This window comes from Dendroctonus ponderosae, unplaced genomic scaffold (assembly GCF_020466585.1).
Source record: "Dendroctonus ponderosae isolate FM_Combo_2020 unplaced genomic scaffold, Dpon_F_20191213v2 Dpon_F_20191213_11, whole genome shotgun sequence".
Lineage (NCBI taxonomy): Eukaryota > Metazoa > Arthropoda > Insecta > Coleoptera > Curculionidae > Dendroctonus > Dendroctonus ponderosae.
In genome coordinates, this window is record NW_026017213.1 from 5,694,255 (window position 1) to 5,709,034 (window position 14,780).

General features: G+C 47.5%; 5 protein-coding genes across 5 annotated transcripts in view; 4 read left to right on the forward strand and 1 right to left on the reverse strand.

Moving 5' to 3' along the window:
- Window positions 1-548: 548 nt before the first annotated feature.
- On the forward strand, window positions 549-5,987 carry LOC109537585. The gene is made up of 16 exons (XM_019904378.2): window positions 549-1,082; window positions 1,138-1,284; window positions 1,343-1,855; window positions 1,912-1,962; window positions 2,020-2,154; window positions 2,208-2,322; window positions 2,374-2,671; window positions 3,278-3,690; window positions 3,748-4,000; window positions 4,056-4,302; window positions 4,353-4,542; window positions 4,596-4,833; window positions 4,892-5,117; window positions 5,172-5,252; window positions 5,308-5,388; window positions 5,748-5,987. The coding sequence occupies exons 1-16, from the start codon at window positions 824-826 to the stop codon at window positions 5,957-5,959; spliced, it is 3,459 nt and encodes a 1,152-aa protein (XP_019759937.2). The 5' UTR covers window positions 549-823; the 3' UTR covers window positions 5,960-5,987.
- On the reverse strand, window positions 5,962-8,562 carry LOC109537587 (elongation factor G, mitochondrial). The gene is made up of 4 exons (XM_019904380.2): window positions 8,394-8,562; window positions 7,831-8,318; window positions 6,427-7,772; window positions 5,962-6,373 (listed from the first exon to the last, which is right to left on the reverse strand). Exons 1-4 carry the CDS (start codon window positions 8,457-8,459, stop codon window positions 6,024-6,026), a joined length of 2,250 nt encoding a protein of 749 aa, XP_019759939.1. The 5' UTR covers window positions 8,460-8,562; the 3' UTR covers window positions 5,962-6,023.
- Window positions 8,563-8,660: 98 nt separating this feature from the next.
- On the forward strand, window positions 8,661-11,207 carry LOC109537586 (E3 UFM1-protein ligase 1 homolog). The gene is made up of 3 exons (XM_019904379.2): window positions 8,661-9,116; window positions 9,172-10,353; window positions 10,403-11,207. The coding sequence occupies exons 1-3, from the start codon at window positions 8,786-8,788 to the stop codon at window positions 11,161-11,163; spliced, it is 2,274 nt and encodes a 757-aa protein (XP_019759938.2). The 5' UTR covers window positions 8,661-8,785; the 3' UTR covers window positions 11,164-11,207.
- Window positions 11,208-11,420: 213 nt separating this feature from the next.
- On the forward strand, window positions 11,421-12,296 carry LOC109537588 (15-hydroxyprostaglandin dehydrogenase [NAD(+)]). Its single transcript, XM_019904381.2, has one exon. The coding sequence runs from the start codon at window positions 11,421-11,423 to the stop codon at window positions 12,240-12,242; it is 822 nt and encodes a 273-aa protein (XP_019759940.1). The 3' UTR covers window positions 12,243-12,296.
- Window positions 12,297-13,943: 1,647 nt separating this feature from the next.
- Window positions 13,944-14,780, forward strand: part of LOC109537601 (ATP-dependent RNA helicase bel) — an 86,232-nt gene continuing 85,395 nt past the window's right edge. Inside the window, exon 1 of the mRNA XM_048662408.1 lies at window positions 13,944-14,155. Within this exon, the coding sequence (XP_048518365.1) occupies window positions 14,111-14,155 (45 nt within the window). The 5' untranslated portion in view covers window positions 13,944-14,110. The remainder of the gene's footprint in view (window positions 14,156-14,780) is intronic.

The following is a 14,780-nucleotide window of genomic DNA, read 5'->3' on the forward strand; positions in this document are numbered from 1 at the left end:
TGTTTGTATTTACTCGTTGCCATGGTACATGTCTTGTATTCAAAGAGTCGACAAGCGATTGGTCGATCAGGTTTATGTGTATCCGGAAACGCACGTCACCAGGGACGGTTTCTAGGCAACGAAGGTTGTTGATTTCTTCGAAAGTGGAGAAGTGCTGATTTGTGCAGAGACGAGACAAACAAGAAACTTATAATTCATTTTATTCAATTCAATTCAATTCAATTGTTTATTGCATAACAGGAACAATTCTAATAAAAGACAATCAATCAATGCACTTAAACAAAACTTTTACCTGTCAACTAAAAAATCTGCAACTTTCTGTTTTTTTGTTTGCCCGGCGGCTGGAGGATAAACATCTTCGCGAAGACCCCCAGTAGTCTGAAACCCTGGATAGTGTTGGATTCTTACCAACTAAACAACGCCGGTTTTTAAAGTATAATTTTTTACACTGCACAATTGCCCAAATTACCGTACATTTACGGTAATTACCGTACGAATGGCCACCCTGCAACTAGTTGAACTTGCATTGCTGCCATCTGTTAGAACAGTGCGCGATGGGGATTTTACTTGAGCGAGAGTGGGACAGGGAGTGGCGCAAGTGTGGCCCTCTGAAAACGGTTTACTAGGGTGTTTACTTTTGTAGGTTAGGGGCGTTGGGGCGCCAGTCTTAACATCTGTGGTGAATGCTGTTGGTTTTTTAATCCCCAGTGCTTTGAACAGTTGCAGCCGGTTAATCGTAGAAGCTGGCATCAATACAAGTCGCTGGATCTGGAGCCCACAGTGGAGAATAAATTCTACTCCAGCCTGTCCAGCCTGCGCCCCCATGGAGTTCAATCAGAACAGAAAGTGCTGCGTAGCAGGCTGCAAGTCCAACTTCCCAGCATTTACTGCTGGAATCAAATACCACAATTTCCCCCCAAAGCTGGAACTTACTGCGGTTCAACTGTTGAATGAACAGGGAAACCTTGAAGCGGTGAGCAGGTATGAGGCCTGGAAACGCATTCTGCAATTGAAACAACCGGTCACGATTGACATGACCGTATGCTCAAGGCATTTTAAAGACGACGAGTTTGATTCCCCGGGTATATATTGAATTATTGTTGCTACTCAATCTTGTAAAAACTTGCTGGGTTTTAGATAAGAAGAGTTTGACCCGCAGCGCAATCCCCACATTGAACTTGCCGCCTGCTCCAACCCGAAAGTCTTTGAGAATCAGAAGCGACGAGGATCTGTTGATGCCTCTAATGCTAAAGGATCCTTTAGCGTTGTCTCCAACCAGCGAACGTGAGTTGAGCTGGGAGTCCAAACCACACTATCCTAACAAGGGTTCTGTTCATTTTAGCCAAGCCCGTTGTGATATTAAATAAGTCGATGGTGCTACCAAAGTGTATAAAGTTTGGGCCAGACACTCTAAGCAAAAGCCCCATTTTGCGGACTCAACTCAAGAGAGCAGCAGGAAATTCGGCAGACGGTTCTGCCAATTTAAGCCCTTCGCAGTCCCAGTCCAGCCCGGTGCCAGCTAAAAGGCCACGAGTGGCGGCGATTGAAAACCGAAATCAAAGCTCTGCTGCACCGCAAGTTTTCTTTGTAGGGATAGATGGCATTTCAGAACCTAGTCCAGTTATCCAGTCCGTAAAGAAGCGAGAGGTAAAGAAGCAGGTTCAACCAAACACTCCAGCCGCCGGTAAAAGTCCAGCAAATCCCATTATTTTTCTGAAACAAGTCCCGAAACCCGTGGGGATTAAGCTGATGCCAGCGAAGAATGTAAAACTAAAGGCGATTATTACTGACGTGCAACGCAAAGTTATTGTAGCTCAACCCCTCGACCAACAGGCTACGCCGCGGAAGAATCTTGGTAAGTTTCACGCAGTTGTTATCATATGGGAATAGGAACTAGTTGGGGCGTTTCAGGTGAAAAGGCTGCTCCAAGCAGCAATAACCCTCCTAAAGTGGGAAATAGTGGTGAGTGTAACTGAACTAGTTCAACTTGAGTCTGGTTGTATGAGCTGGCTGTTTCAGTGGGAAAGCCAAAGGCACAGCCAAGCAGCGCGATAAAGCAGTTGGGTGCAACTGCAGGAACAGCGCGGAACGTTGATAAAGAGAAGCGGGTAATTTGCTTAAGTTCCGACGAATCAGACTTAGAAGCATCAAGGGGTAAGTTAAAACAGGTTCTTTATTCCTGCCCTTGCTGCACATAGCGGTTTCAGGTGCTGCACCCCAGAAAGCTTACCACCCGGTAAAAGAGTATTGCGCCTTTATAAATTGTGCCACCCACATAGAAAAGGCGGCCACTAAGATGGCATTTCCATCAGATCCAGCGACGTAAGACCGCGCTTAGCAGCAGCAAAAAACCTTCTTATGGTCGTTTTTTAGGCAAAAAGTCTGGCTGGAACGGGCAGGAATCCGGGCTTCGCTACCAGAGGCCGAGGTGGAACATCTGTTCATATGCGACAAACACTTCAAGCCGGCGGAGTTTTCCCCATTGAACGTTCTAAAACCAGGCATCTGCCCTTGGTCTTACAAGGTCTATAATGATAGTTCAGCAATAGACGGGAATCCACATTGGGTGCAGAAGAAAATGAGGACTAACGGTCGGAGTACTGTAACTTATTCCGCTGCTAAAGCCAAGCCGAATACTGGGGGAATAAGGAGTAGCCCTTCCGAACCACAGGTATGTTTCACGCTTCCATTCCAAGTTTTATCTGATGTTATCAATTTGGGGTGTTTTTTGCCAGTACAAATGGGTGACGTGTTTTTTCAAAGAAGCTTTTATGATTTCAGTCGCTTTTTCAGTGAAAGATTCTCGATATGTTGAGCATTTTAACCATGAGTTCAATATTTATTTCCTAAGAAACCCGTGTAGGTAGAGGGTCGCCTTTAATAGGATTTTGTTGAGAAAACTCTGATCTACAAGTGCCAAAAGTTGAAGTTTTTCTCAGTGATTTATGCAATATTTAATGTGTTTTCGGGTTTTTGTTACGGTGTCGGTTAAGGTGCCAGATTTGTGGTCATTTTCAGGTCATCAAGCCATTTTTACGAATTTTCAATTATTAAATTGTCTCAAAGGTTAGCCTTGGCTAAGTTCTACATTTGTTCCCTGAAAAACCAGCAGAATTCTAAATAGGCTTTTTAAATATTTTTTTAGAGGAAAAGCTGACCTTTCGGGAATTAATCTTTTTTTGTCCAAGTTTTTAAGATTTTTTCAAAGATCGGAGAGTTTTTTCCAGTCTGAACACGTAATTATGCCCTCAACAAATAACTGATGTGTATTCTTTAGTTGGACGTGTGCTGTTTCAAAAATTGCACACATTCTGATAATACAACAGTGCTGCACAAGTTTCCTGCCTACTTGAACCGTGTGGACAACCCTAGAGTGGTCTACGAGATACAAAAGCGGTACGGTGGGAAGAAAGTCTGTGGAGACCATTTAAGTCATCAGTTTTTCAAAACTGGAATCTTCAATGCTAGCGCGGCTGTGTTTCTGGGCTTGCAGATATTATGGATCGAAAGCAATCAGATCAGCAGCGGTGCTTCAGCGGTGAATATCGATGGTTTAGAGGATTCTGAGCAGGAAGAATCGCAGGATCCGGAAATGTACGTCCCAATCACCGAATACTGCGCCTTTATAAATTGTGCAACGCATAATTTGGAAGCGGCTAAAAAGTTCAAATTTCCATTGAATGAGCCAATGTAAGTTGGGCCAACTTTAATTGCAAGGAAATGTAAGGTTTATTGGGCGATTTTTAGGCGTCAAAAATGGGGTTTGCGGGCAGGAATTCCGAGTTCCTTTCCAGTCGACGGGCTAAAATTGCTGTTTGTGTGTGAAAAACATTTCATGAAAAGTCAGTTCACAAGCGACGGCAGTGTGAAACCGCTGGCTGCGCCCACGAGCTACCGCTTGTATTCAGATCCTGTTGTGAACAGCAACGGAACAAATTGGCGACGGAAGAAAATCCTGACAAACTGCGTTAAAGATTTCTCTATCATTCGACAGCCAAAGGTTCAAGCGGTGATTGCCTGATAAGTGAAACTGGGAAACTTTTAACGTTTTGTAGTGTTGCATCGGAAACTGCCAGGAAAAGCCGACGTCAACGTTCCCGCCGCTTAAAGCTCTAGGGTATCTAATAAAGCTCAACAATGTCTCGAGGACCAACCTGGAATACTACCAAAAGCAGAAAGTGTGCACCAAACACCTCCATCACAACTTCTGCGATAAAACTGCCTTATCCAAAGCGAGCGCCCTGCTCACACCGTCCTCAACCCAAGAAGTTCTGGATCGAATAACCAATGAAGCCATCAGTGGTAAGTAACCAGGTTGGCACCAAAAGTCCGACTACGGTTTATTTGTTCAGGATCAGGCGGCGAGGCCGCTCGGAAGCCCGACGTAATTAACCTATGCAATGAAGAAGATTCTGCGGTAAATGCTAGCGCCAGCCCTCAAGCAGTCTATAAACCAATGAGACAATACTGTGCCGTTATAAACTGTGCCACTCACCTGAAAAAAGTGGCGAGAAAGTTTCTATTCCCAACAGAGAAAGATGTGTAAGCTGGTTTTAGCTGGTAGTGAAACAGTGGATGTAATGAAAGGTTTTTAGCCTAAACGCCTGGCGAATCAAGGCGGGCATACCGCGTTGCGTTGCTGATGAGGATCTCAAAATGCTCTTTATCTGCTCCAATCACTTTAACAGGACGCAGTTTAGCAAGTGGGGCACTTTACTCCCGGGCAGCGTGCCGGAGGACTACAGACTGTATCGAGACCCTTTGGCTTCCGACTCGCAACCACATTGGCTGCGGAAAAAGCGCCTCACCAACTGCGCCTCGAATTTCCCAGTGGTAAACAGTCGCAAATTTAAAACATTTCAAAGAACTAGCGGCAATTGTGGGGTTTTAGGTGGAGAAATGTGCCATTAAAGATTGTAAAAACAGTTCAAGAAACATGAAAATGTGCCCATTTCCGTCGCTAAATGGCTTCATAAAATACGGCAATCTCTCGAAAAACGTCATCAACTACTACGAAAACAAGAAAATTTGCAGCCAACACTTGCAGCACAACTTCTTCAAACACAGGCTGCTTAACATCGAAGCCATGAAACTTCTTGACCTGATAGCCATGAACGGTAAGAGTAATAAGAGGGTTTAAGAGTTGTGACTGAACTGAGTTTCCATTGCAGTGAATTCCAAACAGCAGGAGGCGGTTGTTTGGCAGCCGTTCCCGCCCAACAAGCCTGCACATCAGGATGTGGACTTTTACGGTTAGTTTAGTAGAGTTCGGGCAAAGAGAACTGTTTTAAAAAGCCACTGTTTTAGGCGACGTGAAAGGAAAAGCGATTTTGCGAACGCACAGTATCGCGTTTCCGCACATTAAACACGAGCTGAAGTTTGCCGAAGGTTAGTCTTGATCTTACAGATTCTATTTGAAGCGTACACAGGAGTTCACTATTACTATGGAAATAATCAAATGCAATTGGAAAGAAAAATGAATTTGAAATACAGTTAGTAACTACAGCTCAAACTGGGAAAAACCGAGCTGTTTTTCTTGTTTGCTGATTTTTTCCAACAACATTATGATTTTCTCAAACAACCATAAAACCCAATTGTATTTGAAACCTTCCTGTTCAACATTCAATAAAAATGGTTGGGAAGTTCTGATTATTTCCAGTAGTAATGTTGAAAGTCCATCGACTAGGTTCACTGAGTTTAGCCAAAAGTCTTGGAGTCTTCATTTATGAATGCTGATGTATTTGCAGATCCTTTGGAAGTCGCTAGTATGTTCCGGTACCGGTTGGAGGCGTTTACAAAAGCAGGGCAAACCGCCACTGTAGCACCCAAACCTGGGAAGAGGGTGCAAGTGCACACCGCCCTGATAATCGACGATAACAGCGAAAAAGCGACCGTCGAAATGATTCGTGAGGCCTTTGCGCGAAAAGGCAAGTTGGATTCTATTAGAAAAACCTACTGATGTATGTACAAAAACTATTCTATATTTACACGTTATTTGCCTGCCTTGCCCGCAAGCCTCCTCCTTAGTTCCGGCTCTTCTTCACATCCTTCTCCGTTATCTGGCCGGTGGCTCTTTGATATTCCATAACCAGTTTCTCTTGAACTTCCGGCAAACATGGGACGTAACGGCTGTACTCCATGGTGAACTCGCCTTTGCCTTGGGTGCTCGACCGCAACTCGCCCGCATATCCAAACATGTCGTTTAGGGGCACTTCCGCGTACAAAGTGAACCAGCCGTCGATTCCATCCACTCCTGTTATGATCCCGTGGCGTTTGTTCAGCTGGGCCATTACAGTGCCTTGGAACTCATCGGGCGCGTTCACTTCGACGCACATGATCGGCTCCAGCAGTTGCCAATGGCCCTTTTCGAAAGCTGAAAACGTTTTTGTGCGGTGAAAATTCAAAGCAGCAAGGAGTTGGACTTACTTTCTTTGATGGCGCCTTGGGAGGCCAGGAAGAAGGCCAGTTCGCTCGAGTCCACGCTGTGATGGGCGCCGTCGATTAGCCGATACTTCAGGCCGGCGAGCTTCTGGCCGGCCAAGTTGCCCTTTTCGGCCATCGACAGGAAGCCCTTTCTGATCCCGGGAATGTAGGGTTTGGGCACGTTAGTGCCGACGGTTTCGTCAATGAACTCCAACGTGGTGTTTTTGTGGGCGGGCAGCGGCTCCAGGATCCCGATCACTTTGGCAAACTGGCCCTGTCCTCCCGATTGTTTCTTGTGCAAGTACTCGAACTCGCAAGGGTTGACCAGAGTTTCGCGGAAGGCCACCTTGGGCTTGCCCAAGATAACCGGGCAGCCGTACTCGCGCTCCATTCGTTGTCCGTAAATCTCCAAATGGAGCTCCCCCATTCCCGAGACAATCGTTTCCTTGTTGTCGCTGTCGTACTCGAAGCGGAAGGTCGGGTCTTCTTTCGTGAAGCGCGCGATGGCTTTGGAGAAATTGTCGCGGTCCTTGTTGTTGGCCGGCTTGATTGCCATTGAAACCACTGGTTCGGCCACGAATATCGACTCTAGGGAGATGTTGCCTTTGAGGTCGGTGACGAAGGTGTCACCGCTAGCGCAATCGATGCCAAATAGGGCGAAAATATCGCCCGCGTAGACCTCAGAGACGTCCTCCATCTGGTTGGAGTGCATCCGCACCAGCCGGGCAATACGCACTCTCCTCTGGGTGCGCACATTGAAGATGTAGTCGCCCTTCTTCAGCATCCCCTGGTAGCAGCGCATGTAGGTCAGCTGCCCGAACCGACCGGCTTCCAGCTTGAAAGCCAGCGCTACGAACGGGTTCTGGCCGCTCCGCTCCGGATTCAGCACCACTTTGTTGTCCTCTTGATTGCCTTCTTCATCCGCACCCGTTTGCTTGTAGGCGAAGTTGGTCACTTCCCCCGGGTTGGGGAGAAACTCCAGCACTGCGTCCAACAGGGGCTGCACCCCCTTGTTTTTCAACGCCGTGCCCAGCATTACTGGCGTGAATGTTCTCGTAAGGCAGGTGCGTCGAATGGCCGCCCTTATGTGGCTTTCAGTGATCTCCTTTTCCTCCAAATAAAGCTCGCCCAGAAGTTCGTCGGCGTTCGACAGGTGCTCGATCAGTTCGCTACGCCTTTCGCTGCTTTCTGCCCTCATTTTCTGGGGGATTTCATCGTAGCGCAGCTCTTCTCCGTAGTCGCCTTCGAAGTAAACCGCCCTTTCTGCTATAAGGTCCACTAATCCTTCGCAGTCGCTTTCCAGCCCTATGGGCAGTTGAATCAACGCGGCATGGTGATTCAGCTTTGCCCTAAGAGGAAGGAAATTAAATTTCCTGCAGGGTTTTTGTTTTTTTTGCGTTAACTCACCTCATTTGCGACAACACCCTATAAGGATTCGCCCCCATTCTGTCCAGTTTATTAATGAAGGCGATGCAAGGCACATTGTACCGCTTCATCTGTCTGTTCACAGTCAGCGATTGGCTCTGCACGCCTCCCACAGCGCATAACACCAAAATAGCCCCATCCAGCACTCTTAGGGCTCTTTCCACTTCCACAGTGAAGTCCACATGGCCTGGCGTATCGATGATGTTGATGTTGTGGTCCTTCCACAGCGAGTAAGTGGCCGCCGATTGTATCGTAATGCCGCGCTGCCTTTCCAGCTCCATCGAGTCCATTGTGGCCCCCACATTGTCTTTGCCTTTCACTTCGTGCATGGCCTCAATCTTGCCGGTGTAGAAGAGAATCCGTTCGGTCAGTGTGGTTTTCCCGGAGTCGATATGGGCGGATATTCCAATGTTGCGTATCCTGGATAGGTCCTTGTGGTCGGCCAGCTGGACGGAGCTGGACCAGGAGCGCTAGAAACAACACAGTGTGCTTAAGGGTTCAAGCCCCCAAATTCCTAGTAAATTACTATGGAGAGTGACACTCACCTTTAGCAAGGTGCTAGATTTGACGTGTTGGAGTTTTAGGGCTCTCAGCAGGTTGATTATGGCCATTTTTACTAAACTTTGGGGCCCTAAGTTGACGAAATGATGTCAAATATATGGAGGTTATGTCACTGGGATTGAGGTTGGGTTACCGAAAATTTGGGCCGTGTTGCCGCATGGCTAGACTTTTCCAAGCTTGATTATTCAATTTCTATCAGAAAAATGTACGTTTTGCCTAGTTAAAGGGTGAACCCGAATCATCAACGCGACAACCCCGCGGCAAATGAACGTCAATCAGTGTGACGCTTTGTTTTGGCAGCCATATGTTCAAAAGTGTTTATTTGTTGCCATTTAATCAATTTTTGGGCCCCATTTTCTCTTAAACAGTGGAAAATATGTCGGATTGGGAAGAAATCAAGCGGTTGGCGGCCGATTTTCAAAAAGTGCAGCTGAGCGTCAGCGCTCAGAAACTATCTGAGCGCAATTGCGTCGAAATCGTATCCTGGCTCATTGAGAAGAAGCTGATCGACCTGATATTCACCAGCGATGGCAAAGAGTACCTAACTCCCGCTCAGCTGGTGACGGATATCCAGAACGAGCTCTATGTGAGCGGGGGCAGGATCAGCTTGGGGGATTTGGCCAAGAATATTGGCGTGGACTTTGGGCAGGTGAATGCCCATTTGAACCAGGTGCTGAAGGGCCGGAAGGATGTCCAGAATGTACTGGGTAAGTTCTAGATGAAGCGAGAGCAACAGAATTTGGCTAAGTTTAAAATTTACAGGTCAGTTGATCGACCACAGCTACACGCTGCGGATAGCTGGAGAGATCAACGAGAAGCTCCAGCAGCAGGGCCATATTAATGTGAGCGACTTGACCATTGCCTATGACCTGCCCGCAGACTTTCTTCAGCATCAAGTGCTGGAGAAGCACCTGGGGGGCGTCATTCAAGCCATCCAAGATCCCGCCGATCCAAAAAGCTTCTTCATCGAGGCTTTTATCTCGCGCGCCAAAGCGCAGCTCAAAGGCGCCCTAAACGGCCTATCTAGGCCGGTAGCAGTCGGCTCCATCGTCAGCCAGATTGGGATTAGCGAGAAGCTCTTCTTTGGGCTCTTTGAGCAGAGCTGCGCCTTTGGCAGCCTGACCAGTAGACAGTCGGGGGCTCAGTACATCCCCAGCTGCTACACTAGGGGGCAGAACGAGTGGTCCCGGGCGTTTTTGAAGCAAAACCAGTATCTAGAATTCGATGCCTTGATCAGAATAGGGATTTCCGACCCGAAAAGCTACATAAGGAAAGTCCACGCTGCGGATAAGCTCTTTGTTCTGGACTCTATGGCGGTGGCCCCCTCTCTGCTAGAGCGCGTGAACGACTACATCGAAGAGTGCATAGCGATTGGGGGGTTTGTCGACCTGGAAACCTCCCTGCCCTCCAGCATAACGCCCAAAGACCTTTCCCTGGTGGTGGAGCATCTGCTCAAAGGGCAGAAGAACCAGGAAACTGTTCTGCTGGAGAGCTTCGTGCTGAGCAAGGCCTACATGGATAAAATAAGCGATTTGTGCTCGGAAGCTGTGCAGCATCGCGCCAAAAGCCTGGTGGAATCGGGGCAGTATCAAAAGCACCAGGTGGAACTGCAGAGTGGCGAAAGAGGGAAATTGCAGCGAGGCAAAGAGGAGGATGATCGCGTGGATAAGAGGGAAGAGCGGCGCAAGAAGGCAGCAGGCGGAAAAAGCGGGGGCGGCACTCAAGGGCGTGAAACGAAGACCAAGTCCACTAAGAGACACTCGAGGCACCGGGCGCAGGAGGAGGACGACGACCAGGAGGTAGAGGAGGAGAGCAAAAAGGCGTTTACTGTGCTTCCTTTGGAGGTGGTTTCTGAACTGATCCAGCCCTTCTTGGAAGACGAGGGCCTGGACAGTATTCTGGAGGCCATCGCGCAGCATTTGCAGCCTTTGTTGAACGAGAGAGGTGAGTTTATGCCCGCATGCACCAACCTCTTTTCAATCAAATATTCCAGTCCTCCAGCTGGCTGCGGATATTTTCAAGGAAACCATCGCGGACAAGACGGCCTTGCGTCGCAGAAGACACCAGGAGTTCGCCTCCAGAGTGGAGAACCTAATCAACGAGCTGCGCTGGTACCAGAAAGGCTGCAAACTCCTCCCAGTGGAGCTCCAAGCCTCCATCACCAAGTACTTGCTCAAGAGCATCTGCTCCGATCTAGTGGCCGAGTTCTTGGGCTTCGCCGTCGCTGACAGCGGCGCCGAACTGGACATCAGCACGCTCACCTCCAATGAAAAGCTGAAATTCCTTAGCCAAAACTCCGACTATGCGGCGCTGCTGCCGCTGTTCAAAGCGCTCAGCGGCACCAGTTTGGAGGAATTTACTAGCGCCCTGGATCCGGCGCTGGACGCCTGCGGCGTCTTCCTGCGGAAAGTCGACAAGAAGCAGGACCGATCGGGGGTGCTGCGCGTCAAACTGGACCTTCTGAAGGAGCTGCAAGGGTGCGAAGACCCGGCCACTGTTCTTCACCTGGCCACTTTGGTGCTGTTTAGCACAGCCACGCAGACTCTGTTGCATATCAGCGGCAAGCACATTTCGGCCGTGTTGGGCTTCCTTAAGCCGCAAATGGAGGAGGCGCAGCACGCCGCCCTGATGAACTATCACGACTTTATTGCGGTGATGCTGCGCGGCGGCTCCGAAGTGGAGAAGCTCAAGGAGCAAATGGAGGCGGTCAAGACCATTGCCAGGGAGTACAAGCGAAGCGGTGAGAAAGTTTAATTCCCTATTAGTGCTATTTGCTATTAAAGTGACAATGTGTGTGATCTGAATGGTTGGTTATTGCCCGACCTCGATTCCCATTGCGGCAGCTATTTTTTTCCTTTTGGTAAGAGTGGAAACACACTGGCAAGTTTGCTAGTTGGGCAGTCATATTATCGAACGCACCGCCCCGGTGAGCAAAAGGTCCCATTGGTCCCCAGGTGACACCTACCAGTCCGTTCCGATTCCACTCTTGCCGTCAAAATTCCCCGTTTGAAATGGACGCGATTTGCGGAAAAATAGCGCTGATAACCGGAGGAGCTAACGGAATAGGAGCCGCCTACGTGAGGCGCCTATTCCAAGCGGGAATGCAGGGTTGCACCATAACCGATGTGGATGAGCAACAAGGCGAAGCCTTGGCGGAGGAGATGAACGGCTGCTATGGATCGGGCAAGGCGATTTTCGTCAGGGGCGACATGAGCGACAAGGCCAGCTTCGAGTGCGTGTTCCAGGAGAACATGAAGACGTTCAACCAGCTGGATTTGGTGGTGAACAATGCGGGCATCTTGCGGGATAGAGTGTGGGAGCCAATGATCAACCTCAATATCGCATCTACTGTAAATGGAAGCCTGTTGGGAATCAAGCATATGGGGAGGAACAATGGCGGGTGTGGTGGCACCATTGTGAACACCGCGTCCATTTTGGGGCTGCAGGGCCTGCCTGGTTGTCCCTGCTATACCGGAACCAAGCACTTTGTAGTCGGGTTCACCCGCTCCATCGGCACGCAATTCTGGTTCGATCTGACCGGGATCAGGTTCCTGACTGTTTGCCCAGGCGTTACAATGACACCCATGATTTCCGATGCTGAGCAGTGGGTGTTTGAGGGATTTCCCGGCCTGGGCAAGCTGGTGGTTGATGGGCTGAAGGCCGAGCCGTGCCAAACAGTTGAAGATATGGCCGAAGGCCTCAACACCATGCTGAATGAGGGAGAGAATGGAAGCATTTGGGTGGGGGAGGGCGCCAAGCCCATCTACCAAGTGGTGATCCCGCCTATTCGAGCCATGAAGGTGGACGGCGGTGAAAGCTGCAAATCGCCCTGAGTTTTTGTGTTGAAACTAAGCAAGTGTGGAGTGAAATAAATGTGGTACTGGCTATATAGCTTAATTGCCAGTGGGGGTAAGAGGAAATTGATTGAAAGCTGAGGTACGTGCGAGTTCGGACTGCTAAATTTAAGTTAACGTTTTGGAGCGCGCAAAAATGTGGTTTAAGCGCGTTTCGAATGAAGCTTTTACTGCTTAGAGAGTCGAGTCTCTTCTATAGGGTGGGCAAGTTTGAACGCAACACCTTATCTGGAATGGGAATTACTAATTTTTGAATAAGAGCGGGCCGTTGACTTAAACCTTCTATTTTTAAAGCCTGCATTTATAGAGCGCGCAAAGATCATGTTTTCGAGCGATTCGATTGAAACTTTCACTGTTTCGAGAGTCAAGTGTCTTCTATAGGGTGTGCAAGTTTCAACTTACCATCTGGTGTAGAATCGGAATTACGAATTTTTGAATAGGAGCAAACAATTGAGTTAAAACTTCCATTTTTAGACCTGCGTTTACAGACCGCGTAAAAATCCAATTTTAGCGCGACTTGAATGAAATTTTCATAGTTTCGAGACTTAAGTGTTTTGTATAGGGTGTGCAAGTTTGAACGGGCCACCTTGCCTGGAATCGGAATTACGAATTTCTGAATAGGAACGAACAATTGAGTTAAAAGTTCCATTTTTAAACCAGCGTTTTCAGACCTCGTAAAAATACAATTTTAGCGCGATTTGAATGAAATCTTCATAGTTTCGACACTTAAGTGTCTTCTATAGGGTGTGCAAGTTTGAACTTGCCACCTGGTCTGGAATCGGAATTACGAATTTTTGAATAGGAGCGAACAATTGAGTTAAAACTTCCATTTTTAGACCTGCGTTTTCAGACCGCGTAAAAATCCAGTTTTAGCGCGATTTGAATGAAATCTTAGTAGTTTCGAGACTTAAGTGTCTTCTATAGGGTGGGCAAGTTTCAACTTGCCACCTGGTCWGGAATCGGAATTACGAATTTTTGAATAGGAGCGAACAATTGAGTTAAAACTTCCATTTTTAGAGCTGCGTTTTCAGACCGCGTAAAAATCCAATTTTAGCGCGATTTGAAAGAAATTTTCACAGTTTCGAGACTCACGTGTCTTCTATAGGGTGTGCAAGTTTCAACTTGCCACCTGGTCTGAAATCGGAATTACGAATTTTTAAATAGGAGCGAACAATTGAGTTAAAACTTCCATTTTTAGACCTGCCTTTTCAGACCGCGTAAAAATCCAATTTTAGCGTGATTTCAATGAAATCTTCATAGTTTCGAGACTTAAGTGTCTTCTACAGGGTGTGTAAGTTTGAACGCGCCACCTTATCTCGAATGAGAATTTCTAATTTTTGAATAATAGCGGGCCGTTGACTTAAACCTTCCATTTATAGAGCGCGCAAAAATCAGGTTTTAGAGCGATTCGATTGAAACTTTCACCGTTTCGAGAGTCAAGTGTCTTCTATACGGGGTGCAAGTTTCAACTTGCCACCGTTTTCGAAATCCGTATTAGGGAGTTCTAGACAGGTTGAATTAAATTGCCCAATTTATTTGGAGTCGAAATCAGACACTGGAGCCATCTGGGTTCGCTTGCTTAAATCGATGTGGGCGCACAGTTTTTTTTCAATGGGATACACAGATAACAGTGTGTAATAAATAACTTTTGTGATCTGTGACTGAATGGGCTGGCAACATTGGGCCGGTAGTTGGTGACAGCTGTCAGTGCGGCAATCGACATTGTGCGTTTCTTCCTGCTTTGCCTTTTGGTTAAAGAAAAGCGATAAATTAGCGACTGAAACTGAGTGATTTCCTTAGAAGTTTGTGGTCTACAACTTCTACTCTAAGCCCTGATTAGTATTAATATGAGTAATGCACCCAATCAAAATGGATCAGGTCTAGAACAGCAGGTGAGTACCGAGTGTAGACGATTTTCTTCGTGGGCTTATTTCCGTCCTCGCCGTATTGCGGATCCATATTCGTTCGGGTAGTCCATGGTGAAGGTCGTGGCCGCCGATTTCTCGATCGATCGCCTCGACTTCGTCCGATAATGGGGGGCGAATTTGGGTCTGCGCCACTCGCATCTCCGGGCCAGCAGCGTTAACCTCATTGTTCTTTGTTCCCGTCAGCTCATTATGGCCGTTTGCCTTCAATGCTCGAAGACGAGCTGCTTATTTCGCCCGCAGGGCCCCAATTGCCCTTTCGGCAGCTTATATTCACCCCCTTAAGTAGCTGTTAATAGTTTGGACATTTTGAAGCCCAGGAGGGGATCGGGAATTTTTACTCTTGTGCTCAATTTCTAATTACGGTGTTCCAAATTTTCCGCTTGTAACAGCACGTGTTAAGTAAAATGTATTTTTTTCATCGTGAATATTGAATATGGTCAATGCTGGGTATATTTGCAAATTCTCTGCAGTAGCGTGGGAAATTTCCAGTTTAACACTGCGTTCCAGATTTCCAAAATGTTCGGCGTTATTTTCTAGAACGCGGCATTTTATAGCTTAAGTTAGTTCTTTACCAAGTTAGTTTATGCAC